This window comes from Lissotriton helveticus, chromosome 6, assembly GCF_964261635.1.
Source record: "Lissotriton helveticus chromosome 6, aLisHel1.1, whole genome shotgun sequence".
NCBI classification, from domain to species: domain Eukaryota; kingdom Metazoa; phylum Chordata; class Amphibia; order Caudata; family Salamandridae; genus Lissotriton; species Lissotriton helveticus.
Genome location: NC_136067.1, coordinates 227497305 through 227522432, shown reverse-complemented (window position 1 = coordinate 227522432; position 25128 = coordinate 227497305). Strand labels below are relative to the sequence as shown.

Here is a 25128-nt window from a genome sequence, read left to right as displayed (position 1 = left end):
TTGCGGAGCGCTGACGCGATGACGTACACTGGTTGCCTACTGGCTCCTGATAGGACCGCAGTTCAAAGTTTGAGACGTTGCCAGCCAGCCTAGGCTACGTGATAGCACTGCTCACAACGCCCGGCCGTGGCGGTAAATTTAAATCAATGATCATGAGTGATCCCGCTCTGCCGTAGCGTGGGGAGTTTGTATAAAGGGTGGCTGGATAGCTTGCGGGCAGCACGGCAATCATGGAGGGAGCATATAACAGTCACGTAGCCAGAGGGAGCGCTGCAAATAACCGTGGCCAGGGAGCGCATATAACCGTGGCTGAACCCTGCAAATAATCGTCCGGACCAAGCTGCCACCGTAGAGTCAGGGTGATGCGGCCTCAGCAGGCAGACTGCCTGCGGCTGCCCTGCGGCTGCCCTGCGGCCATGAATCAATGCCGCAAGAGTCACCAGGGGGTCCTGCACACCGTGGTGCTGCTCGGACCAACGGAAAGTGCCGGGAGGAGACCAGAGTGTCACGCACTGTTTCCCCGACCTGCCTGCGAGTTTCGTTCAATATGCAGCTGTAAGTATAACGATGATCATGCCTCTAATCAATGCGGTGTGCGGAGACTGTCCCGCTTGTTCACTTTGCAGTAGGGAGCGTGCGGCCGTTCGCCCTGTGTCTGTTGTCCATTGCACAGTAGCTCCCTGTGTAATCGGCTCCCTCTTTCCCTCTGCTTATGCTCCCTGTGTCGTCTTGTCACGTCACCCTTTTACTGCTTGCTCTTTAGAACACAAGAGCGGCAAAATATGCACCAGCGCGGAGCAGTGGCTGTCACCATCGACAAGAAGAAATTTGCATAAGGAGCGACATGTAGTAGTAGTAGCTGACAGAGAATGGGCACGTCTATTGGTTTTTATACAAGTTTAATCCAGGTTTAAGCCACAACAGGCTGGGTTGACGGCCGATAATACCTATACGAATGGTGCACTTAAGAGAGAAGAGCCGGTCTATTTAATACCACTCCCCCCCCCCCCGATTCCTTTGAAAAACAAAACACCATTGCAAAGCAAGCTTTGCTACGAGTGCCTCAGAACGATCGTACATCTAATGTAAATCTAATTCAATGAGCTTCATTTCTTTCTCGCGCTCTGCAAGTAACAGTGCAGTAACAATTGTTAATAGTTCTAGTCTCGGCGTCGCCTCAACATCCTGTGATTCTGGACAAATCATTTAATCTCGCTGGGCCTAAAATAAAGTTGGATCTGTAATGTAGCTGTTGGTGCTCATGCAAACAGTGCACCAATTCTGAGTTTGTGCTATACAAAACAAAAAAACAGAGTTTCAGGCACTATCACCCTTTAAATCAACACATCTAAATCAGCAAAGGGCAAGGGAACACCAAAGATTCAGTCCTACCAAGTTGTTTTTTCCTGGTCCATGTGTGATGTGGTGCTCAAGTCTTATTATTTTCTTTAAATTCTGGGACTTGTAGTCTTGCTCACTCCATTATAAAACAGGAATAAAAGCCTCAGAATTCAATGAAAACCCTAGATTGGAATTGATAGAAGTGGGAAACTTGGACGCTATGAAGATTCTTTCACATTCTTTTAAATCACTTTTATTGCTGGTATTTGTGCAGCACTTTCGACCATTTTTATGGCACCATGGCACTGTTTTCATCTGTGCAGATCTAAAGAAACCATTGTTTAATAATGTGTGTTGCAATTTGGTTATTTGCTGTTATTAGGTATTTCATTCACTCTTTAGTTACAATTGGAATTTGTGTAGTAGAAATGTGCATTGGTCTTCACAGGCACATACCATGGTCACATGAACTCTGGTGCCACACAGTGAATGATTTATAGTAATTACCCATATGTTGATCCTGAGCACATATACCATGTGGTTATCTCTGTCACGATAAGCTCGAAGTGTCACAAATTTGGCCATAGAATGTCACTCCTGTGTACACACAAACTATGGAAATGCCACACATAAGCAAAGTGAAAGCTTGGCAGCTATATAATCTTATTCACCATGTCTTCCTAATTTAATTTACATTTAGGAGCCTGTCATTTAGCCTAACATTACAGTTTGAGACCTCTCCATTGCACAGTGAGTCACTGTCTGCAGTACAATCAGGTTACAATGGGATCCGGAGCTTTGCAGCCCTTTTTAGATCTTAGAGATTCTTGTTGCAGGAACGGGTGTTATTTCTGATTAAAAAAATTCCCTTGTCTTCGGTGCTTGATTTTGCTTGTGAGAAAGTGTCACTCATAGTTGTTGAAATGTCACTCATAATTCCGCTGAAAATATGAAAATGTCACACATAGCAATCTGAAACCTTGGCAGCTATGATCGCATCAGTACACAGACCTGCAGGAACCTGAACTCACTGTGTCTCAAGTGCAGCTCTCAGTGTGGAACATGGTATTTACAATATGAAACTGACTTACGTAAAATATAAACACAGGTTGCATATTTTAGAATTGTCTAAACGTGCATCTTTCAGCCGCCGTATAGTTGCCCATACTTCAAGGTGCAATAAGGGGGGGGAGAGGGGGCTGGCCCCACCCGGAGGAGTGTCACTCTGTCGCCTCTTTCCATTTGCTCTTTGATGGATCATTACCGTCCCATGGACTCCTTGCATTGTCATGCATGAGAGTTTATTTTTCTTCTAAAATACACAATGAATTGTCACACATTCAGTTATGTATGCCCCGCAGGCACCATATACTCAGATCCACCCTTCCTCCTACTTTGATTTCCAATGTATGAGGGTTTTTGTTAATGTTTTTGTCAGGACTCGACTGCGAACCTCAGCCTAAGATTCCCACCCATTGTCTTTTACTTGGGGAAGTCCTAAATCACAGAAAGCCACCCCAATTTCAGAATATTTTAAGCATCCATCTAACTTCCAGCATGCCTGGGGTCTGCTCCTACTGTTCCCAGACCACAGACTCTTCCTGCTTTCTTTTTTCTTCCCTCTCTGGGCTAGTTCCCTCTCTGTCATTCTCTCCAATTGTTTATTTCACTTCATTTCGTTCCATCCATATGCCTCGACGTACCTGTGTCTCTAGCAATTCAGTCATAAAGAGTACTAGCTCACATCATTATGTACACACACGCAACCACACCCCCATACACGCGCGCACACCCACCACAAACACACACAAATATAAATAACAGAAGAAAAGAAAACTCTGTGCCTCTTCTCCACCCAGTCAAATCCACCTACAGCAAAGGTGCCGAACAATGAGCAAAGAAAACCCATACACTTTTAAACAGTGTGTTTCTTGTCCTCCACAGGAAACAAATCGGTCGCACTCCAGAATACATTTTTGAAGATAAGTGCTCTGTGTTTTTTGGTAAGAAATTGGAACCCCCCCCATGCGCGAACCCCCCCTGCGTAACCCCCCCAGCGTGACCCTGCGGCGCTCCCCCGGCGCACCTCTGCACGACCGCCCCCCGGCATGACCCCCCCTGTTTCCCCCCTCCCCTGCGCCCTCCCTGTGTGACCCTCACTCCCCACGACCCCCCCTTTCACAATCATTGCCGTTAGTATTCAGATATTGCTCACAAAGAATACCACTAGTCTTCAAATACTGGTCACAATCGATGAGACTACCCTTCATTTTGCTCTTGAAATATCACAAGAGCTGCAAATAAACCCTAACAGAATACTACTAAGCTTCAAATACTATTCGTCTAGAATACTACTAGTCTTCTTTTAGCATTCAATGTAAGTGTTCATTATGTATTTGAAGGGTAGTTGAGTAGAACTAGTATTCCTCATTTGCATATTTCGGCTTGTGGGCATACTACTTAGTCTTCGTGAATACTAAATAAATACTATACTTAATAGTAAATGAATAGTACATGAATACCGCTGTAACCACTGGAATCACACTAAATGAAGATCTTCCATTTTGGTGAGGGTAATGATGGACTATGTTCAGCATTCCATCCATCTTTTTGTGTCACGTTTAAATATATACCGTGTTCACTCGTTATGTGACCTCATTTGTGAGAAACGTTTTAATCTTGGTGCTCATTTGGTAAATTTACCAAGATGAAAGGTTTTAAATGAGTATTTTATGTTTCCCTTTCGGTTTTTTCCAGAATGTCCTCTACTGACATACTATGGGCATTAATATCGATATTTAATGTGATGTTTTGATTCACATAGTAGTGGGCTCATATTCTGAGGGACGAACTTTACTCAGTCTTCATGTACTTTACTTTAGGGGCCAAGATCCTTTTTCAATAGCCTAGACAAAGGTAAACGGCATATGGAGGTTTCCATCTTTTTTTTAGGACTATTGGGGAAGTAGCAGTACTTTAACGATAAGGGCATACTTTGTTTGCTTGTGTATGCATACCCCCATCCAGCAATGCAAATCTCACGAAACTGGAAGAAAAATGTGGATTTTATCATCACACTGCAAATAAGTAGATTCGGGTTATGTTGCTTTTTTACACTTTCTTATGCATTATGTCGCCCTGTCCAAGAAATTCAGAATATGTAAAGAATATTATATTCCTTCTATACTTTTATGTACTATTTGAGGGCTGCTTGATCTTCCAAACAATGTGTACAACTGCCATTACATACGTTCAACATGGATTTCGGTTATTAAATGGCTAAGGCTCCTAGGTGCCCAGGTTGCTCTACTACAATATCTTTCTGTTCAAAATGGGAAGCGGATAAATACACTGGCAGTGTGGAATTACTCTTGCACTTTTTTCAAAGCGTTTACTCCCTAGTTACAGTTCTTTAAGCATGGATACACAGAAGGGTGATATTCAGAAGTCTAGACATTTCTTGATAGACAAACGATTATGTAATGCAATGTCTTTCTTTCATTAATAGGAGAATTTAATGAGTTTCGTGCATGGAACTGCACTCCATTTCACTCTGTCTGAAGGTGTAGCGTAAGTGTACATTTAAACAATTCTCTATAACATCCGAATACAGGCCTTCAGCCATTCTGTACCTTTATTTCTATCCGTTGTATTACTTGTCATGGTCTGTAAAGGAGATTTGTCCTGAACGACCAGTGTACCTTCCTTCACACTGCTGGACGACATTTCTACAACAGAAGCCCCCAAAAAAATGTTTAAAATAAAGAAATGCAACAAAATATAGAAAGAAAATTCATTTCCGAGATAACAGTCTATATTGAAGTTAATTGAATATATGGTTTACCAGAGAAATGATCTGCTACAGATTAACATGTTTGCAAGAGAGGGAAGACCTTTAAACGCATAGTTAAAACACTTGGTTTAGGCCTTATAAACCTTATTCAGTGCAATGCTGAGGTTATGAGCTTCCGGCATGTCAGTCAGAGAGAGTACAATTTCAAGAGGTCCTCTGGATACTCTTTAGATTTTAAGAGGTTTGGCTTTAATATAGGCTTTTTTTAACTTAAGGTCATACAGGTCAACTTATATGTGTATATTTGTTAGACCTGGCATCCTTGGCGTGGTTTCCTTTGTCTTGTTGCCTCTACCACCTGTATTTTTGACTGTGCTGGACTTCGTTTTTGCTGGTTTACATACTCTAGGCACTGTAGCACTGCTTATCAGTGCAAATGCGCCCTGTCCAAATTGTGATTCCAATTGCTTCTCCATGATTGGCATATCTGATTAACTGTTAAGTACCTAGTATAGTGCTCTGTGTATTTCCCAGAGCCCATAAATCAAATGTTACAAGTGTGCCTTCAGCAAAATGGTCTCAGGCCAGCTACTGTAGGATCTGTGAGTGCAGTTTTGTTTCAAATCTGTTTATAGAAAATGCAATTGATAAAATTAGCAAGTGAGATTATCGGAGGACATAAAGGAAGAGAAGAAAAAAGAAGCGAAAGAGGATCGAGGATGAAGGGGAGTGGAGCGAGGATAGCAACATTAGGTATTCCAAAAGATTAGCAAGTGAAAGCGTAGGGAGCAAAGGTGTGGTGCGTCACAGCCATCATTGATCAAAAGCAGCGCCCTGTGGGAGGGCAAGGCTACCCTGCTTGTGGAAAGTGGTGAAGTGATGGAGGATTCCAACTGGAGGTGGAGGCTGTGTAATGTATAGGCGAGGTAAGCAAAGCATTTTGCATCTATTTTCTGACCACCCTGTGCGTGGAAATGGGCATGGAGTGGAGAGGGGTGTGACTACTTGTAGAGGTAGTGAAGATAGTCTGCATTTCTATTGGGCCCCAGAGTCTGTCTGCATCAGAGGGGAGTAAGTTATCCTCAAAGAGGTGTAAAGCCCGAAGCTTCAGGGGCTGAAGATGGGTATGTTCAAGTTTTCAAAAATAATCTATCAACGGTTGCCATAGTTTGGTAAATTTGTTGTCTTGAAATTGAAAAAGCGCCGTAACTCCATTGCCACAGTATGCCACAGGCGAGTGAACCAGACATTCACTGGAGCGGTTTCAGCCTTCTTCCAGACTATGATTAATTTAGCTGCACCAAGCATGTGTAGGCTTAAGTGCCAATCCCTGTGTGTCATGGAAAGTAGGTTCATAGGATTGAGGCCTAAAATGACTGGACGGGGTTTCGGGCAATCGGTAACCAATCACCTGTTTTCTGTGACTAAGGACCTCCTTCCAATAGGGGGTCAAGAGGTGGCAAGGCCACTAGGTGTGAAGAAATTCTCCAAAAGCGCTTGTACAACGGCAACAAATAGCGTCATAACTTTGTATGCAGTTTCCCTCTGAGGAATGATGCGGAAAACCCTCAGAATGTTGCGTCACAGATGGTCCCACTGTGTAGGCGTGAGAATGCGATCGTGCCTGATAGTGATGCAGGATAATACGAGGCGTGTGTTAAAGTACTTGATATGATGAGAGATCAGACCCCTGGAGTTGTCAAAGGAACGCACCAGCCGTTCAATGGGGGTACACGGCGGGTGGCTCCGTGAGCGGAGGACGACGCCTGTAGCCAAGTGCCGAAGTTGAAGGTACAGTAGTCTAGCCCCTTCGGAAAGCTGAAAGTCCTCTTTGCATTGTTCGAAGGATTTAAAGGAGTCCCCCTTAAAAAGGTCCTAGAGAGTCCGGCACCCCCATCTGACCAACCCGAGAAGGAGTGTGACTGCAAGGCAGGTGGCTAGTGTGGTTTGCGTGCGATAAGAGTGTGAGGAGACTGGGAAGAAGTAAAACCACTGGACAATGCTAGCTTATCCCAGATATCTAGCACAGTTTTTGTTGGGACGGCCATACAGGCGCTGCGCGAGAGCCTCCAGTGGGAGCAAGGCGAGATCCCCATATGGGTCTGCCGGCCACTGCCCTATCCATATGAAACCAGACCTCACTCTCCCACGCAGTCCATTCCCAAATAAACCAAAGGTGAGAGACCCTATAATACTCCATTAAATTGGGGCAAGCCAGCCCTACCCCACATCCCCTCTCCCCCCAGTAGCAGAAGTATTTTATTAGAGAAGTGCAGCCGATGCCCTCCCCAAATGAAGTTAGTGCGTTCACGCTGAAGGTACTGAATCTGGTGCTGTGGGAAAGGCATGGGTAAAGTCTGGAAGAGCTATCATATTTCCTGTAGCACTAACATTTTAACTGCATTCAGGCGGCCCAGCCAGGAAAGGGGGAGCGACTTCCATGTGCACAACTCCTCTAAAATAGCCTTTTTACATTCTTCCCAATTGGCTTGCGACCACGTGTTAAGTTTAGAGGTCAAGTTGAGACCTAGGTATCAAGTGGGAAGCCCATTGGTACGGGACAAAAGACTGGAGCACAGGAATCCCGGATGAAGGAAAGTTGAGCTTCAAGGGCCACGATTTAGCGTGGTTAATTTTGAGGCCCGAAACAAGTTTATAAGACTGAAGCAGCCCATGAAGAGCGGGTAAAGATGTTTGTGGGCGGGATAATGTGAGAAGGTCATCCGCAAACAAAGCTATTCTATGGTCCACATCTTCAAGAGTAATGCCAGTAATATCAGGAGACTGGTGTATCATGACTGAGTGGCTCTACAACGAGCGCAAATAATAAGCGGGATAAAGGGTAGTCCTGTCGGGTGCCCCTGTAGACAGATGGGACCCGCAAGTTGGCCGTTGATCCGTACCTGGGTTAGGGGTGAGATGTAGGAAGCCATTATCCTAGCAATCATCCGGAGACCCAGCTCCATCTTATGCAGGACAGCTTAGAGAAAGGCCCATTCCACCCAGTAAAATGCTTTTTCAGCATCGAGTGACAATAGGCACGTGGGTGTGTTCCAGTAATGAGCCTTCCCAACCAAGTGAGCGATGCACCACACATTGTTCGCGCCATGCCAATGGCGAATGACGCCAACCTGATCTGGCTCGATAAACCAGGGTAGATGCGGTTCGAGTCGTTTGGCCAGAATTTTGGTATAGAGTTTAAGGTCTGTGTTTAAATCGCAATGGGGTGGCAAGAGAAACAATGTGAGATCTTCACTGGTTTGGGAAGCAGTGCAATCTCGGCCAGCGCCATAGAGGTGGAGGGACCTCCAGTATCTGAGAAGGAGTTAAAAAGGCGAAGTGAGTGCTCCAGGAGCTGCGGAAGAAAAGCGCAATAAAGAGACAGAGAGGCCATCCGGACAAGGGGATTTGCCGAGGGGGAGGGCTATTATAGCACCAGTGAGTTCCTTCAGCATAACTGGGTCCTCAAGGAGTTGTACATGGTGTCGACTGATCGGGGACCAATTACATTCCCCCAGCACTACCTGGATCCGATCCAAGTTGGGTGGATCCAGTGCGTAGAGAGAGAGGAGTAGTCGTGAAAGGCTTTTAGTTTAGCGGCTTCAGTGGTAGCCCACGTGCCGTCATCTGATTTTATTTAATGTAATGGGCGCCTTTGCGGACCACTTCCGGAGGTGACAAGCCAGAACCGTTCCCACCTTACCCCCCCCCCCCTTCATAATATCTTTGCTTCAGCGCCAGAAGATCGTACTCTGCCATGTTAGTTCTATAGGCCCACAGCTGGCCAGGGAGCATGGCCAGGCGTCACTTGTGAAGTGCAAGAGGATGTTCCTGATCCAGTTTTTCTAGCATTTTTATGTCACAGGACAGCGTGTCCTCAAAGAGATGAGCCTCCCGGGCCCGAGCTATTGCAATGGAGGTGATACAACGCCGGATCGTGGCCTTAAAAGCATCCCAGACCAAGGGGAAAGGAGTTTCAGGTAGGTCATTAGACAAGCAATAGGATATGATAGCTTCACGGATGTCAGATACGTCCACGGGATGCTGGAGAACCTGGGGAAGGAGTCGCCAAAGAACTCGCCGGGCCCATATGACATAAGAGGGCAGCCGCGTGCACACAGGGCAGACCCCCACACCAAAGTCACCAGCAGTCCAAGGGGTGTGCCAGACAGGCAGGAGATGTTCAGATATCTCCGGCACCCAGGCGCACCAAGCGATGCCACCGGGAGGTGGCAGGGAGGCAGTCGAGAGGTCCGCGGTGCGTTGGAAGGCGCAAGATGGCGGCCCCCACACCAGTCCCGGGGCAACACACCCTGTGTCCCCAAACAATCGGTTATGGCCACCCGGACCTCCACTCTGAACGTCAGGAAAACAGGTAGGGCGCCCTGGGGTGTCGTGGCAGGGAAAGAGAGCCTCGCTGGCTTGGCGGGCTCCAGCTCCAGGGGGATAGAAAACTGAAGCCGCAGGCTCATGAGCCTGGCCTCAGCAGCAAAGCCGCAAGGGGCACCACCGCCAACAGTCCAAGGCGTGAGCCAAACCAGCAAGAGATTCCCAGTCACCTCCGGCGCCTATGTACTCCAAGTGGCACCGCCAAAAAAGCTCTGATGCCGCAGTAAAGGCTTAAGGAAGCAGCAGACCGGAGCTATCGCGACATGCGACTCACTCTATGCTTAGCGAGACATGAGTGCAGTTTTAAACTGCCATGTCGACCCGGCAAGTGCATTCACTTGCAGGCTCAAACCTTCCCTTTGACTACATGTAAGGCGCCCCCAAGGTAAGTCCAAGCTATCCCATGGACAGGGTGCAGTGTATGTGAAAAGCAGGACATGGACTGGTGTGTTTTACATGACCTGATAGAGAAATACTACCAAGTTCATTTTTCACTATTGTAAGTACTAGCTCCAACATAGACTATAGTTGGAGCTGCGTTGTAAATTTTAATTGGGAACAGCTAGAGATTTGGAGTTTGGGCTCTCCGAGCCCAGATTTTAAGAACACATCTTTTAGTAAAGATGCTTTTGAAATTGTGTGTTGCAAATGGCACTTTTACAAAGTGGTCATTATCTTGTTTAACTATCATGTGCCTCTGCCCACTTGAGGAAACAAAGTCCGATTTAGACTGACAGGGGCCTGTTTGTGCATTCACTCTAGACAGTCCAACAAAAGGAGTTGAGGTGTGCCCTGCATATCCTAATGGCCCATCACCAGGCTGATGGGCCTTGCTGAGCTAGAGTGGTGGCAAAAGTTGATACCTACACCTGAATGGAGTTGTGCCTGGCCTCTCACGATGCTATCTCCACTCCCATGGAGTGTGTCTGGAACCACCACCAGGCAGGAGAAGAACTTGTGCATTGGAAAGACTATCCTTTGAAGAATGTCTACTTCAAAGGCCAAAAGAGTGCAAGTATTGAAGCTAAAACCCCGGACATTTAGAACACTTCTGGACCAAGAGGAGACTGACAAGGAGAAGAGCTGTAAGGACGAATACTGCCCCTTTGCTGTGTGTTGCTTTGCTGGGTTGGCCTGCAGTTGCTGCTTCTGTTTTGGAGAGGAAAAATACTGGACTTTGAAGTATCCTGCTTGTGAAGTTCATCCACGGGCTTGTGTGAGCTTGCCTCCTGGTTAGAAGTCTCAGGGACACAAAAGACTTCATCTACAGCAATTGAACTCAACTACTGGGAGTTTGTGGTGCCAACTTCAGTTCTGGGCCCTTGGAGGTGTTTGCTGAGCTATAACCTGCAAGAAATACATCGCAGACAGTCACCGATGCTGCCTGCACCAACGCCACCGCTCACTGGGTGAGCGCAGCACCAACCCAAACTACACTGCATCCCCGACCACACAGACTACTATGCTTCACACTGTCATCAACACCGTTGCCTGTGTGGTGGACACATACTTCCATTACACGGCAGCCCTGGTCTCACCAACGACGACGCTTTGCACCGTCCGATGCTGCTGCCTGCACCGTGGTTACAAAGTAATGGGTATGACCCAGAAACGTCACCTTGACCAGTGAAAAATACCGTACAAAAGAGAATGGTCCCAGTGTAACTCGATTAAAATAATGATTTTGGGTTGAACCTGTTAGGACTGTGGGGCACCGATGTCCATCTGTATCTGCAGTGGACAGAGGTCCTGAAAGGCCTGTGGGCTCCCAAAGCAGAGAGGGAATGTACGAGTTACTTACCTTCGGTAACGATGTATCTGGTAGAGAAGATTCTAGCCGCAGATTCCTTTACGTAGAACTATCCCCAACGCGAGACTGGATCCATAATTTTATTTAGCCACAGCATCCCTGCACGCCGGGGGGACAGCATCACGCGACCTCGCCCAGGCATTGTCCGCGTACGAAACGTCAGAGAGGTGACATAAGTCCCACCCGGCGTGCCTACGTCAGTTTTCTTAGGAGAACTATTCTGCGCCACAACTCGGAGCCATTCCACAAAATTGTTAGAGTATAGAACAGTGTGTGAAAGAGCAGAAAAATTAGAAAAGGGGAATGGTGAGGAACACCACCATAAGAGCAGTGCCAGGCACTGCAATACCCAAAAGCAAGGAAACTAATAAAGAACAGAGCCCAGCCCTGAGCAGCAACCCTGCCAGTACGGAGATTGCCACTCCCTGGAGACAAACGCATGCAAAAATGTCACGATAACATGTAGCAGGACGTCAACCCCAACCAATAACAAAGAAGGGAAACCAGTCCGGGACAAACGGGGAACAACAAAACTCCAAGACAACCCCAGCACAGAGTGTGACAACCCCCATAAGGAACAAGGGCAGAGTTACAGTCAAAAGACCCCGAGGTCCCAGAACCCGAGGAATAAAGGGTGGAAGAAGGGGAGGGGACGGGGGCGGAGCTTGCCGGCTGCGAAAATGGCTGCTTGAAACCTGAGCTCCGCGCAGCGCTGCCCATTATCCTACACTATCCTGCTGATCACTTATATCTATCCCAAACCCACCCTCCCAGACGCGTGAGCCCGCCAGGTCCCCAGCGACCCCAAAATAGCGGCGATCTGGTGTCCCGGTGCCCTGCTGCGACCGTGTGAGGAACCCCGCAGACTAGGCTGAGAAGCCGCGGCCTCTGGTAGCAGCGCCACCGACTGACATGACCTTGCGTTCGGCAGGGGCGGGAGAGATTGACCCGACAGCCTGTGAAGGTGTCCCGGCGGCCGCTGTGCGCCCCCCCCCCCCGCTGACAACGCCTGGACTGCCAGTGGGGCGCGGGGCGGACAGTGAATTGTTCGAGGGGGAAGACACACCCCACCAGCGCCCTTGAGCATCAATGCGGGGGATAAAGAACAGCGCCGACTATGGCAATCTGTGGCGACCCGGGGTGGTGGAATACCTGTGGCCTGGGCGATGTGTGACCTAACTCTGGACATTGGAGGTCTCTGCAGGCGAGCGGGAACCATTCTACTGGTACGTGGGGTGCGACCCCCCCCTCTCCCCCTACCCCCATAGGAAAACGATTGAGTCTGGTGACGCTGCAGTCCTGTGCACTAGTGGGGGAGCACACGAGCCAACAGCGGAGAGGGGGACTCAGGGAAGTGGACTAGGAATCCAACGGTGACCCTGCAGGAGTGGCGCTGGTCCCTAACGAGGGAAGTGTACCCCCCTGAGTGCTCACCACCCTGCGGAGAATTGTCCGAGTGACTGAGCAGGAGCGGCCATTGCCGGCTGGCAGAGGCGACTCTCATAGCGCGGAGGGGGAGCATCACGGAGGCTGAAGGCCCTAGCGCTACGGTCACCCCATCGCTCCTGTGTGCTGGCTTCTTGCTGACTTGCTGCGGCGCTGGGGCAGACTTGTGCGAATCACAGTGGACAGTCGGCGCTATTTACAACTCCCCAAGCCGGGTCTACATAGAACCAACACTCTGCGACAGGATCCCCCGGGGAATTCTTTGCTGCTCCCACCTGCAGTTGCGACGATGGGGAAGGGGGATGAAACAAAGCAGACTCCCATTTGCGCAGAGGCGTATACAAACGCAAAGCCCTCCCGTGGAGCACAGAGAGACTACGCCGCCTGCGGACGAACGGGCGCCTGACAATGACATTAACAGTATGCTGCGCTCCATGGAGCAAAGCCTACAAACCAGCATATCAGCTCTGGGCGCTAAGATGGATGCCATGACCTACCGGATGGATCGGATGGCCGAGCGCCTAGATAAGCATGCTGAAAAACATGACATGGCTGAGAGGAGGATAACAGAAGTCGAGGAGGCGCAGACCGAGTTAGACACAGCGCACAGGAAAATCGAACCTTATGCGTTCCCTTCAGGACAAGTCGGAGGACTTGGAAGCGCGCTCGCGACGCTGCAACCGTCGCATAACGGGGCTTCCGGAAACCACGCAAACAGGCAAGATGGAACTCTTCGTGGAAAAGTTACTCACTACGCTTCTGGGAGATGGTGTGTTCTCTTCTATGTTTGTGGTGGAGCGGGCGCATCGGTCCTTGGGCCCTCGTCCGAAGCCGGGAGCGCCCCGCCGCCCGATTATAGCTAAGTTGCTTAATTACCGGGACAGGGACACGGCCCTCAGGCTTGCTAGATCACAGGCTTCGCTGCAATTTGAAGGGTCGGCGATTTCAATCTACCCTGACTTCACGGCGAAAGTTCAGGGAACTGGGTCTGGACTACGCCCTACTGTACCCTGCTAAGCTACGAGTCAACAGGCAGGGTCACTCGCATATATTCACAGACCCAAAAGTACTTAGGCAGGCAATGAAACGGTGGTCAAGGGACCAGAGAAACGAAGGAGCGGATAAGCCAGCGGACGAGGAGACCACCCATCTAGATGAACAGGAAGGACTGGGTCGCTAGTCCACTATGGGGCTCTGCCCCTGAGTCGCTGTTCGAAAGGCTAAGGAGCAGTTGAGCACGGATCGCTCGGAAGTGGTTGGTATCCGAGCCAGCTCGTTGAACGGAGGAACACTGTACAGATAAGTGGCGGGTATGATGGCGGACCATAGGGGACATTTGGTTAACATAACTGCGCTAGCATGCCCACTGGGGCGAACTATGTTGACGCATGTTGCACTGAATATGATTGAGGGGTGTGGGGAGGGATTGCCGCAAGATAGGGTAATAGTGCTGTAGGAGAGTAGGGTCTGCAATCCTATGATCACCCAGATTTTTGCTTTTTGCTGCACTGGTTTACGACTTTCCCTGGCTGTGGGCCTGCTAATCAGACCCACAGCCTAGCTGTTCTCTCTATCCAAATTGTACTTAGGTACTGAATTGGCACTGGGCCCTCTCCAAGTCCCTGTACCCAGGGCTGAGGTGCACCCAGAAGTCTCCCAGGGGCTGAAGCATGTATTGTGCCACCCCTGGATTGACTAACTAAAACTGACACAACTGGCTGCACGACAGCTGGGGCAAGGTGGTGTACTCACCCTTTGCTTTAGATATAGTATACCTATATCTAACCCTAAAATGGACACACAGATCTCCTATCAGTCACTCCTATGGCAGGCCTTAACAATCCTGAAGGCAGAGTGCTTGGAATCGTGTGAGATGGTGCTCTGGCATGAGCTGAGCCTGTCTGCGGCTTTCGGGATCCATCCCTTAGCCGTTTCCATGATATCGCATACCATATACTCTTAAGTGCATTATAATCCTCGCGGTTATGTGCCAACTCTGGTATCGCTTTATCAAAACATGTCGAGTAAGGTGTCATACGAATTGGAATACTAACCCCTCGCCAATTCTGGCGACGGGGTTAGCATTCCACCCTTCTAGAGGGACACGACATGCATGTAACCTATAACCCGGTTAAAAGTCAGACAGAGCCTTAGCATCCACAAAATGGATGCTGCCACCGAGACACAAGTCTGCCCTCCTGCTGCTGGGAGTCCTCCCAGAGCAGGAGATAAGGACAAAGGGTTTCCTGCCAGGGGCGGTGCCAGCACCGTCCCAGACAGGGTTTTGTGTATTGTAGGTAGGCAGGGCTTTAGAGGAAGGTGACTGCACGTGGCACCCCGGTGCTCACTGTGCATAGGCTGGCTGGAACCAGTTCCAGGGTCACTCCAGACCCTGTGCTGGGGAAAAGCCCGCCAAGGAAGTGGGTGTAACCACCCCCCTCCTAGTCCCACCCATAGGGCAGGACTTAGTCGCGTGCCAGCCCCTTTTTACAGGATAAAGGTAGGAACTGGCCCCCTTCCAAATCAGATCATCTTTGAATCCTGAAACTACTTTCTGCGAAAGGAACTCAAGACTTCTTCCTAAGATTTCTCCCTTGTGACTAAGGAGTAGTCACCCTGCATCCGCAGGCACCATCTAAGAACACTGCGGTCTGCTGTACGTCCTTCCTCCGGAATCCGACTGCCCAGCTCGACGAGAACCGGCTTCCCTGGCACCTCTGACCTCTACCCACCTCTACAGCCCAGCTGAGAACCGTGGGTGCGACGAGACCTCAAGGGACCGGCCATCTGCAAGACTGCACGACTTCTTTCCAGCAAGCCCGCCGAGTAATCTACTGGTGAGTGCTTTGGGGTCCGAGAAGCCCCGACTCTGAGCAGCTCCCGCTCCGAAGTGCAGCCCCCCAGCATCTCCACGATCTGCGTGGGGCCCTTCTGCTTTCCGCTGCTCACCGCGTTGTTTGGCTACTAGCCCGTTGGCTTGTGGCCTTCCTGACGACGCCCGACGACATTTCTGCTGCTGGTCTGGTTGCTCCAGACTGGCCCTTGCTCCCTTCCAGAAGAGGAGCACCCCGGACCCTCCTGGTCCACTCAAGACGCCATTTTGAGTCCACCGCGTGGGCTTGAATTAGCCAAGGCTTGTTGCCCAATCCTGGGTAACTTCGACGCCAACGACTTCATCCTTCGTGGGACAGCTCGCACCTCCATCCTGGTCGCCGACAACGCCTCCTGGTCCGAGAGACTGCAGAGCCCAGCAGCGCCCACTCACCTGACTGCGGTGACTTCGCCCGGTGCCATCCTGGTGCCCACTTAATCACTGGCTAGTGATTCAAGAACTTGGTCCCCTCTGCTTTCAGGTTTTCTTCTTCCTTGTGTGGAAAAGTAAATTTTGCCATGTTCTGTGTCCCTACGCCTCATCCATCATATGTTATGTGTGCATGACCAATATGCATATGTTATTCCCCATGTCTGATTAATGACGCAATTACAGTTGTGTCCACCTCTAGTATGCTAGTTTCCAGTCCTCGTGAATACTACGAATATCAGGCCTATGTAAAGTTATATTGCCACGTTTCTCAGTGTGCACGTTATTTCATTATAAAGTCCCCGTTTCCAGGCCTCAAAAGGGCCCGGACAACAGATTCAGCTCCTGTCTCCTGAAAGCCTCGCTGAGGAGCGATACAGCCCCCACCTGTATCCTCGACCCTTCACTTACTTCCTGCCTCGCAGTGCCCGGTGCAGCTTGGCTCTGCCTCTGAGTCTGCCAAGAGTATGTTATGATTCCAGCTATCAGTTCAGTCCTTCTTCTCTGCATTCCTAAGCTACTGAACTGCATCAATAGTTTCCGTCATTGTCTAGCCTATTCGGCTCCACGTTAGAGAAATACTGTATTAATGGTCATTTAATATTCTTCATCACGCACTACATGTAGAATAATGCATGGTCCAGTCTTAGAATCAAGTTAGCTTTTCCCCTCATGACTTCTAGTTTATATCAACATGTTCCCTAAACCTCAGATACCAGATAGGGTTTAGGTACATGTCGCTCCGACCCTCCAGACTCAAGTCTCCGCTCCTAGCACAGAGTTCGTAGCCCCCAGCTTCTCCTAGTAACACGTCATTGTCAGTTTACGCGCACCACCAGGTTAGAGGTCCCGGCTCCTTAGGTAGCCCCCTCCAATGATTCCGCCCATTCATGACATATTCTGTTACGTTTGCATCACATGTCTATGTATACTCCCAGTTACACCTACTTTTACTGTTATCTCTCGCGACTGCTACGCGTCACGCCTTCTGCTCCACCCACTGTTACGCATACTGCAATGTAATGCTATGTGTTTGCGCTATGTATATAAGTTGATGTATTGTTATTAAAAGTTAGCGCGCTCATCCCAGACCCGGCCCCAGCAGCTGCTGGGTCATCTTATGCAGGTTGTCCCGATCCTGTCCTTATGCTGTAATAAATCTGCAGAAACTCCTACTACCTCGAATCTTGACTCTTATTTATTGAGCTACCTGCTATGATATATGCTTAGTCAAAAATAGGGTATTATTTATTTATTTACCTCTGAGCAGCTCCCGCTCCGAAGTGCAGCCCCCCAGCATCTCCACGATCTGCGTGGGGCCCTTCTGCTTTCCGCTGCTCACCGCGTTGTTTGGCTACTAGCCCGTTGGCTTGTGGCCTTCCTGACGACGCCCGACGACATTTCTGCTGCTGGTCTGGTTGCTCCAGACTGGCCCTTGCTCCCTTCCAGAAGAGGAGCACCCCGGACCCTCCTGGTCCACTCAAGACGCCATTTTGAGTCCACCGCGTGGGCTTGAATTAGCCAAGGCTTGTTGCCCAATCCTGGGTAACTTCGACGCCAACGACTTCATCCTTCGTGGGACAGCTCGCACCTCCATCCTGGTCGCCGACAACGCCTCCTGGTCCGAGAGACTGCAGAGCCCAGCAGCGCCCACTCACCTGACTGCGGTGACTTCGCCCGGTGCCATCCTGGTGCCCACTTAATCACTGGCTAGTGATTTAAGAACTTGGTCCCCTCTGCTTTCAGGTTTTCTTCTTCCTTGATCCAGGCTTGGATCCATCGAACTTTCCTTCACTGGTCGCCTGCCAGCAACTTCTTCCTTCCAGGCTCCTGGTCCGGCAACGAGATCCCCGACGTCTTTTCAGACCTATGCAGCTGCAGCCCCTGGGCTAGGTAACTTCGGCACTCCGGTGTCCCAGCATAGCCTCACTATCCAAGGGTCAGGATCCACTGTCGTTTTCTCCCTACCAGGTCGGGTTCGCCCGTGAACACTAACTTTGTGAATTCTAGCTTCCATAGACTTTGTCCCGCATCCCGCGTGAGAGTGCACACTCTGCACCCGAGTCCCCTAGGCCTCCTAGTAGTAATCTAACGATTCCCTAGTCCAGTCCTAACGATTCCAAAGCCTATTAGAACTGTTACTTACCTGCTAGTAATTCGCATTCCACTTTTAGCGTATATGGTTTTTCGTGCCCCTCGGGCATTTGTGTAACGTGCTAACTTAAAAGTATTTTCGTAAGAGTTTTGTTGTGTGCTTAGCTCCCTGTCTCATAAAGAGCCAGGGTAGTCTTGTTATAAATAAATACACTGTTTATTTTCATAACAACTTGTGTGGTGTCCTTTCACTGGGTGTTCAAGGGGTAATGTGATGGTAAAACAGCTGGCTTAACACGCCCTCTAGAGTCTTAGCCTTAGACTGCTCGTATCCATGCTACTAGGATAGCTGGTCTATAAGGTTGACTTACAACCAATCATCAATAAGGGTTGTTTGGACTGATATATAGTGATCACTAGAATAGTGAGCACTGCACATCAGGCCAACTTCTCACATTGGTGAGCAGCGGTTGGGATTTGAGCTTGCTGTTGTTTTACCACACATGCCCTAAGAATATCTTGTGAAAGATCACATAAGTACTAAAGGTACATATAACTTAGCTTAGAATACTCTGAGTTCTACTGAACCAGCTGTTGTAGCTCCTAGGGCCTAGCACACCCTAAGCTACAACTCTAGCAAGGGATCAGTAGGCAAACATATAGTGTAGGTAAGTGCACCACTTACACCTCACTAGAAAAGCATGTCGACTCAGGAGGACTCTACTGAGACTCCCCTGGTCAGTGTTGACCCTCCACAGGTCACTTCAAGATATGCAGCTCTCAGCTTTCATGAGATGAGACAGATCTGTGTCTCCAGAAAACTGAAGCAGGGGTCTAACCCCACCACTTCCTTTCTGATAGGTCTCTTAGAGACATATGATGCCAGAAAGCTTTCTCAGTTACATGAGAACATGCCAGCCTTAGAGGGAACCTCTGGGGATCCAGATCTCCACAACACTGATTCAGCAGTTGAGGAGGAGGATCAGGAGGTACTCTCTGGGGATGAGGTAGACAAGGGTCTTGAGGTAGTCAGAAGGCTAACTAGGACCAACTTAGACTTACTTGGGCTAGGATCTGGGGGCCCCCAGTACTAACCCGAAGTGGGCCTAACCTTGGAGTTAGGAGAGATAGATCTCTTTCTAGGGACTCCAATAGATCTCTGCACTCTAATGCCTCTTCTCAGGGGAGAAGGAATCCTCCACAGAGGAGATTTACTTCCCCTCAGAGAAAGGAGCATGAGGCTAGGATGAGACAAGCTGAACTGAGGATTGAAAGGGAAGAAATTGCCCTGGCCAAAGAGAAGCTTGCCCTGGCAAGAGAGCAGCAGATGAGTGGGCTAGCTCCCACTGGTGGCAGCAATCTCCCAAGAGATAGAGAGAAGGGTTTAGATACTAAACACCTGACTAAAATAGTGCCCCCCTTTAAGCAAGGGGATGACATCCAGAAATGGATGGCTGCTCTGGAGAGGGCCTGCACTGTGCAGGGCATTCCCCAGAGTCAGTGGGCAGCTATACTGTGGCTCTCCTTTGATGGCAAAGGTAGAGATAAGCTCCTCACTACAAGAGTGGAGGATGCTAACAATTACCAGGTCCTGAAGAATACACTGGTTGATGGGTTTGGTTTAACCACTGAGCAGTACCGGTTGCTGTTCAGAGACACCCAGAAAACTCAGTCTCAGGACTGGTCTGATTTTGTGGATTGTGCCACTAAGACTTTGGAGGGCTGGTTGCTGGGTAGCAAGGTTACAGATTACACAGGATTGTATAATCTAATGATGAGAGAACAAATTTTAAACAATTGTCAGAACCAGTTGCTGCACCAGCACCTTGTTGATTCAGATCTGACCTCTCCCCAAGAATTGGGAAAGAAGGCAGACAAATGGGTCAGGACAAGGATCAAGCAGAACCAGAACCAGAACCAGGGTGGTCAGAAGAAAGCAGACCAGAAGGGTAATGTTAAGAATGAGCAAAATGACCAGAAGTCTTCACCAGGTCCCCAACAAACCAAAGAGGGTGGGGGTCAGGCTTCCCAGAAGAAGAAGACTCAAGAAGGCCAGTCAAAAAGGTGGTGCCAGTACTGCAAAAGTAAATCTCACTGGTTTAGTGAGTGCACCAAAAGAGGAGGAGGACAAACTCCTGCCACTACAGCTCCTAAAGCAACTGCACCCCCTAGTACAGTCAGTAGTGGTAGTGTCACTCCCAAGGCATTAGTTGGGTTAACCTTGGGTACTGAGGGGTCTGACAACTTAGTTGGCACACTCACTCAGGCTGTCCTTGTCTGTACAGGGGATATGGATATGTCCCCTGAAATAAGTCCCAATACTTTGGGCAAATACAGGCAGACACCTTTGATTAATGGCAAGATGGCTCAGGCCTATAGGGACACTTGTGCCAGTGTCACCATGGTGACACCTAACTTTGTGGACCCTGGACAGATCATGCCAGGTACTGATTTCCTGGTGACCAATGCCAGCAATGTCACTACTAGTCATAGTGTGGCAATTGTGGCTTTCTCCTGGGGTGGAGTGAAGGGACAAAAGAAAGTTGTAGTCAGTTCAGACCTCCCAGTTGATTGTTTGTTGGGCAATGATTTGGAGTCATCACAATGGTCAGAAGTGGAGCAGAGGACTCACATGGAGATGTTAGGCTTGCCAGCACATGTGCTTGCTGTGACTAGGTCACAGGCCAGAAGATGCCCCACTGAACAGGTGCTGGATCCTGAAATTATGGACCAGACACCTTCCAATAAGAAGAGCAGTAAGGGTAAGGCTTTGCCTTCCCCCTTGCCCCAGGTTGAGGATCAAGTCTCTGAGGAGGCTGATCTAGAAGAGCTGAGGGAAACTGAGCCTAAAGAGCTTGAACTTGATCAAGTTGAGTTTCTGGGCTCAGGGGGACCCTCCAGAGCAGACCTGGGGAAGGAACAGTTGAGCTGCCCTTCCCTTGAACCCCTCAGACAGCAGGCTGCTGCTGAGGCTGCAGGGAATGCCACAGGTGCCCACAGGGTATACTGGGAAGATGGACTCCTGTACTCTGAGTCAAGAGACCCCAAGCCTGGTGCAACCAGGAGGCTGGTCATCCCCTTGTCTCTGAGAGGTTTCCTTCTCACCTTGGCCCATGAGATTCCCCTTGCAGGTCATTTAGGTCAGACAAAGACTTGGGACAGGCTTGTCTCACACTTTCACTGGCCCCATATGAATGAGAATACCAAGGAGTTTTGTCGCTCATGTGTCACTTGCCAAGCCAGTGGTAAGTCAGGTGGCACAACAAAGGCCCCCCTCATACCACTACCTGTGGTGGGGGTTCCCTTTGAAAGAGTGGGGATTGACATTGTTGGTCCAATGGAACCCCAGACAGCATCAGGACACAAGTTTATACTGGTGGTGGTGGACCATGCCACCAGGTATCCTGAGGCTATTCCCCTTAGGACCACTACAGCCCCTGTAGTGGCAAGAGCCCTAGTTGGAGTGTTCTCCAGAGTGGGTTTCCCTAAGGAGGTCGTTTCTGACAGAGGTACAAACTTCATGTCAGGATATCTGACTGCCATGTGGAAAGAGTGTGGTGTGAACTACAAGTTCACCACACCCTATCATCCACAATGCAATGGGCTTGTTGAGAGATTCAACAGGACCCTGAAAGGGATGATTCATGGACTACCTGAAACTCTTAGGAGAAGATGGGATGTCCTGATCCCCTGCCTCTTGTTTGCTTACAGAGAGGTCCCACAGAAGGGGGTTGGCTACAGCCCTTTTGAGCTTCTGTATGGGCATCCTGTAAGGGGACCCCTGTGTTTGGTGAAGGAAGGATGGGAGAGACCTCTCAAAAAGCCTGCAACCAACATAGTGGACTATGTACTTGGCCTCCGCTCCAGGATGGCTGAGTATATGGAAAAGGCATCTAAAAACCTTGAGGCCAGCCAGGAACTTCAAAAAGCTTGGCATGACCAAAAGGCTGTACTGACTGTGTACCAGCCAGGACAGAAGGTGTGGGTGCTGGAGCCAGTGGCCCCAGCAGCTCTGAAAGACAAATGGTCTGGGCCCCACACCATCATTGAGCAAAAGGGAGAGGTTACCTACTTGGTGGACCTTGGAACTCCCAGGAGCCCTCTCAGAGTGCTCCATGCTAACAGGCTCAAGGCATATGTTGACAGGAAGGACATGAGCTTGCTCATGGCCACAGATGAGGGACAGGAGGAAGAGAGTGACCCTCTCCCAGACCTGCTCACTCAGAATCCTGATGATGGGTCAGTTGATGGTGTTGTCTTTTGTGGCAGCCTCACTGAACATCAGCAACAGGATTGCAGGCAAGTTCTGCAATCCTTTCGACATATGTTCTCTCTGACACCCAGCCAAACTGATTGGTGTACCCATGATGTTGACACTGGAGACAGTCTGCCTGTCAAGAGTAAAATCTACAGACAGCCTGATCATGTTAGAGACTGCATCAAAACTGAAGTGCAGAAAATGTTGGAACTGGGAGTCATTGAGCCCTCAGATAGCCCTTGGGCTAGCCCAGTAGTTCTAGTGCCAAAGCCTCACACCCAGGGTGGTAAGAGAGAGATGAGGTTTTGCGTAGACTACAGAGGCCTCAATGCAGTCACTAAGACTGATGCCCACCCAATACCAAGAGCAGATGAGCTTATAGATAGATTGGCTTCTGCCAACTTCTTAAGCACATTTGATTTGACAGCTGGGTATTGGCAAATCAGGTTAGCTGAGGAAGCCAAACCTAAGACAGCATTTTCTACCCCTGGAGGGCATTATCAATTTGTGGTAATGCCCTTTGGACTGAAAAATGCACCTGCCACCTTCCAAAGGTTGGTGAATCAAGTCCTCACTGGGCTGGATGACTTCTGTGCAGCTTATCTTGACGATATTGCTGTCTTTAGCTCCACCTGGGAGGATCACCTGGTCCACCTGAGGAAAGTGTTAGAGGCCCTGCAAAAGGCAGGCCTCACTATCAAGGCCACAAAGTGCCAGATAGGGCAGTCACAGGTTGTATACCTGGGCCACCTTGTAGGTGGAGGCCAGGTTCAGCCACTGGAGAGTAAGATACAGGCCATCAAGGACTGGACTCCTCCAATCACCCAGACTCAGGTTCGAGCTTTCTTGGGCCTGACTGGGTACTATAGGAAGTTTGTCAGAAATTATGGGTCCATAGTGACCCCCCTTAATGACCTGACAAGCAAAAAGATGCCAAAGAAAGTTCAGTGGACAGCAAGCTGTCAGAAAGCATTCAATGACCTAAAGCAGGCCATGCGCACAGCACCTATCCTCAAGAGTCCAGATTACTCCAAGCCATTCATTGTCCAAACAGATGCTTCTGAGTTGGGTGTGGGAGCTGTTCTGTCTCAACTGAATTTTGATGGTAATGATCAGCCTATTGCTTTCATTAGTAGAAGGTTGACACCCAGAGAGAAAAATTGGTCAGCTATTGAGAGGGAGGCCTTTGCTGTGGTCTGGGCCCTGAAGAAGCTGAGGGCCTACTTGTTTGGCACTCACTTCACCATTCAGACAGACCATAAGCCCCTCTTGTGGCTAAATCAGATGAAGGGTGAAAACCCCAAACTGCTTAGGTGGTCCATTTCCCTACAGGGGATGGATTTTACAGTGGAGCATAGACCTGGGACTGATCACAGCAATGCTGATGGGCTCTCCAGGTATTTCCACTTAGAGCAAGAAGACTCACCTGGTCAAGGTTAGTTTATTGTCCCAAAGTTTGGGGGGGGGTCATGTAGGAGAGTAGGGTCTGCAATCCTATGATCACCCAGATTTTTGCTTTTTGCTGCACTGGTTTACGACTTTCCCTGGCTGTGGGCCTGCTAATCAGACCCACAGCCTAGCTGTTCTCTCTATCCAAATTGTACTTAGGTACTGAATTGGCACTGGGCCCTCTCCAAGTCCCTGTACCCAGGGCTGAGGTGCACCCAGAAGTCTCCCAGGGGCTGAAGCATGTATTGTGCCACCCCTGGATTGACTAACTAAAACTGACACAACTGGCTGCACGACAGCTGGGGCAAGGTGGTGTACTCACCCTTTGCTTTAGATATAGTATACCTATATCTAACCCTAAAATGGACACACAGATCTCCTATCAGTCACTCCGATGGCAGGCCTTAACAATCCTGAAGGCAGAGTGCTTGGAATCGTGTGAGATGGTGCTCTGGCATGAGCTGAGCCTGTCTGCGGCTTTCGGGATCCATCCCTTAGCCGTTTCCATGATATCGCATACCATATACTCTTAAGTGCATTATAATCCTCGCGGTTATGTGCCAACTCTGGTATCGCTTTATCAAAACATGTCGAGTAAGGTGTCATACGAATTGGAATACTAACCCCTCGCCAATTCTGGCGACGGGGTTAGCATTCCACCCTTCTAGAGGGACACGACATGCATGTAACCTATAACCCGGTTAAAAGTCAGACAGAGCCTTAGCATCCACAAAATGGATGCTGCCACCGAGACACAAGTCTGCCCTCCTGCTGCTGGGAGTCCTCCCAGAGCAGGAGATAAGGACAAAGGGTTTCCTGCCAGGGGCGGTGCCAGCACCGTCCCAGACAGGGTTTTGTGTATTGTAGGTAGGCAGGGCTTTAGAGGAAGGTGACTGCACGTGGCACCCCGGTGCTCACTGTGCATAGGCTGGCTGGAACCAGTTCCAGGGTCACTCCAGACCCTGTGCTGGGGAAAAGCCCGCCAAGGAAGTGGGTGTAACCACCCCCCTCCTAGTCCCACCCATAGGGCAGGACTTAGTCGCGTGCCAGCCCCTTTTTACAGGATAAAGGTAGGAACTGGCCCCCTTCCAAATCAGATCATCTTTGAATCCTGAAACTACTTTCTGCGAAAGGAACTCAAGACTTCTTCCTAAGATTTCTCCCTTGTGACTAAGGAGTAGTCACCCTGCATCCGCAGGCACCATCTAAGAACACTGCGGTCTGCTGTACGTCCTTCCTCCGGAATC

The 25128-nt window shown here is 49.4% G+C and overlaps 1 protein-coding gene across 13 annotated transcripts in view; it reads right to left on the bottom strand.

Annotated features, from left to right (window-relative positions):
* TDRD6 (tudor domain containing 6) overlaps nt 1-25128 on the bottom strand; it is a 2679339-nt gene that overhangs the window by 1479150 nt on the left and 1175061 nt on the right. For 12 of the 13 annotated variants that reach the window (XM_078647663.1, XM_078647665.1, XM_078647668.1 and 9 more), the window contains one exon: nt 4974-5069. The exons of the other annotated variant lie outside the window; for it this stretch is intronic. In XM_078647663.1, the coding sequence (XP_078503789.1) occupies nt 4974-5069 (96 nt within the window). The remainder of the gene's footprint in view (nt 1-4973; nt 5070-25128) is intronic. 13 annotated transcript variants of the gene reach the window in all.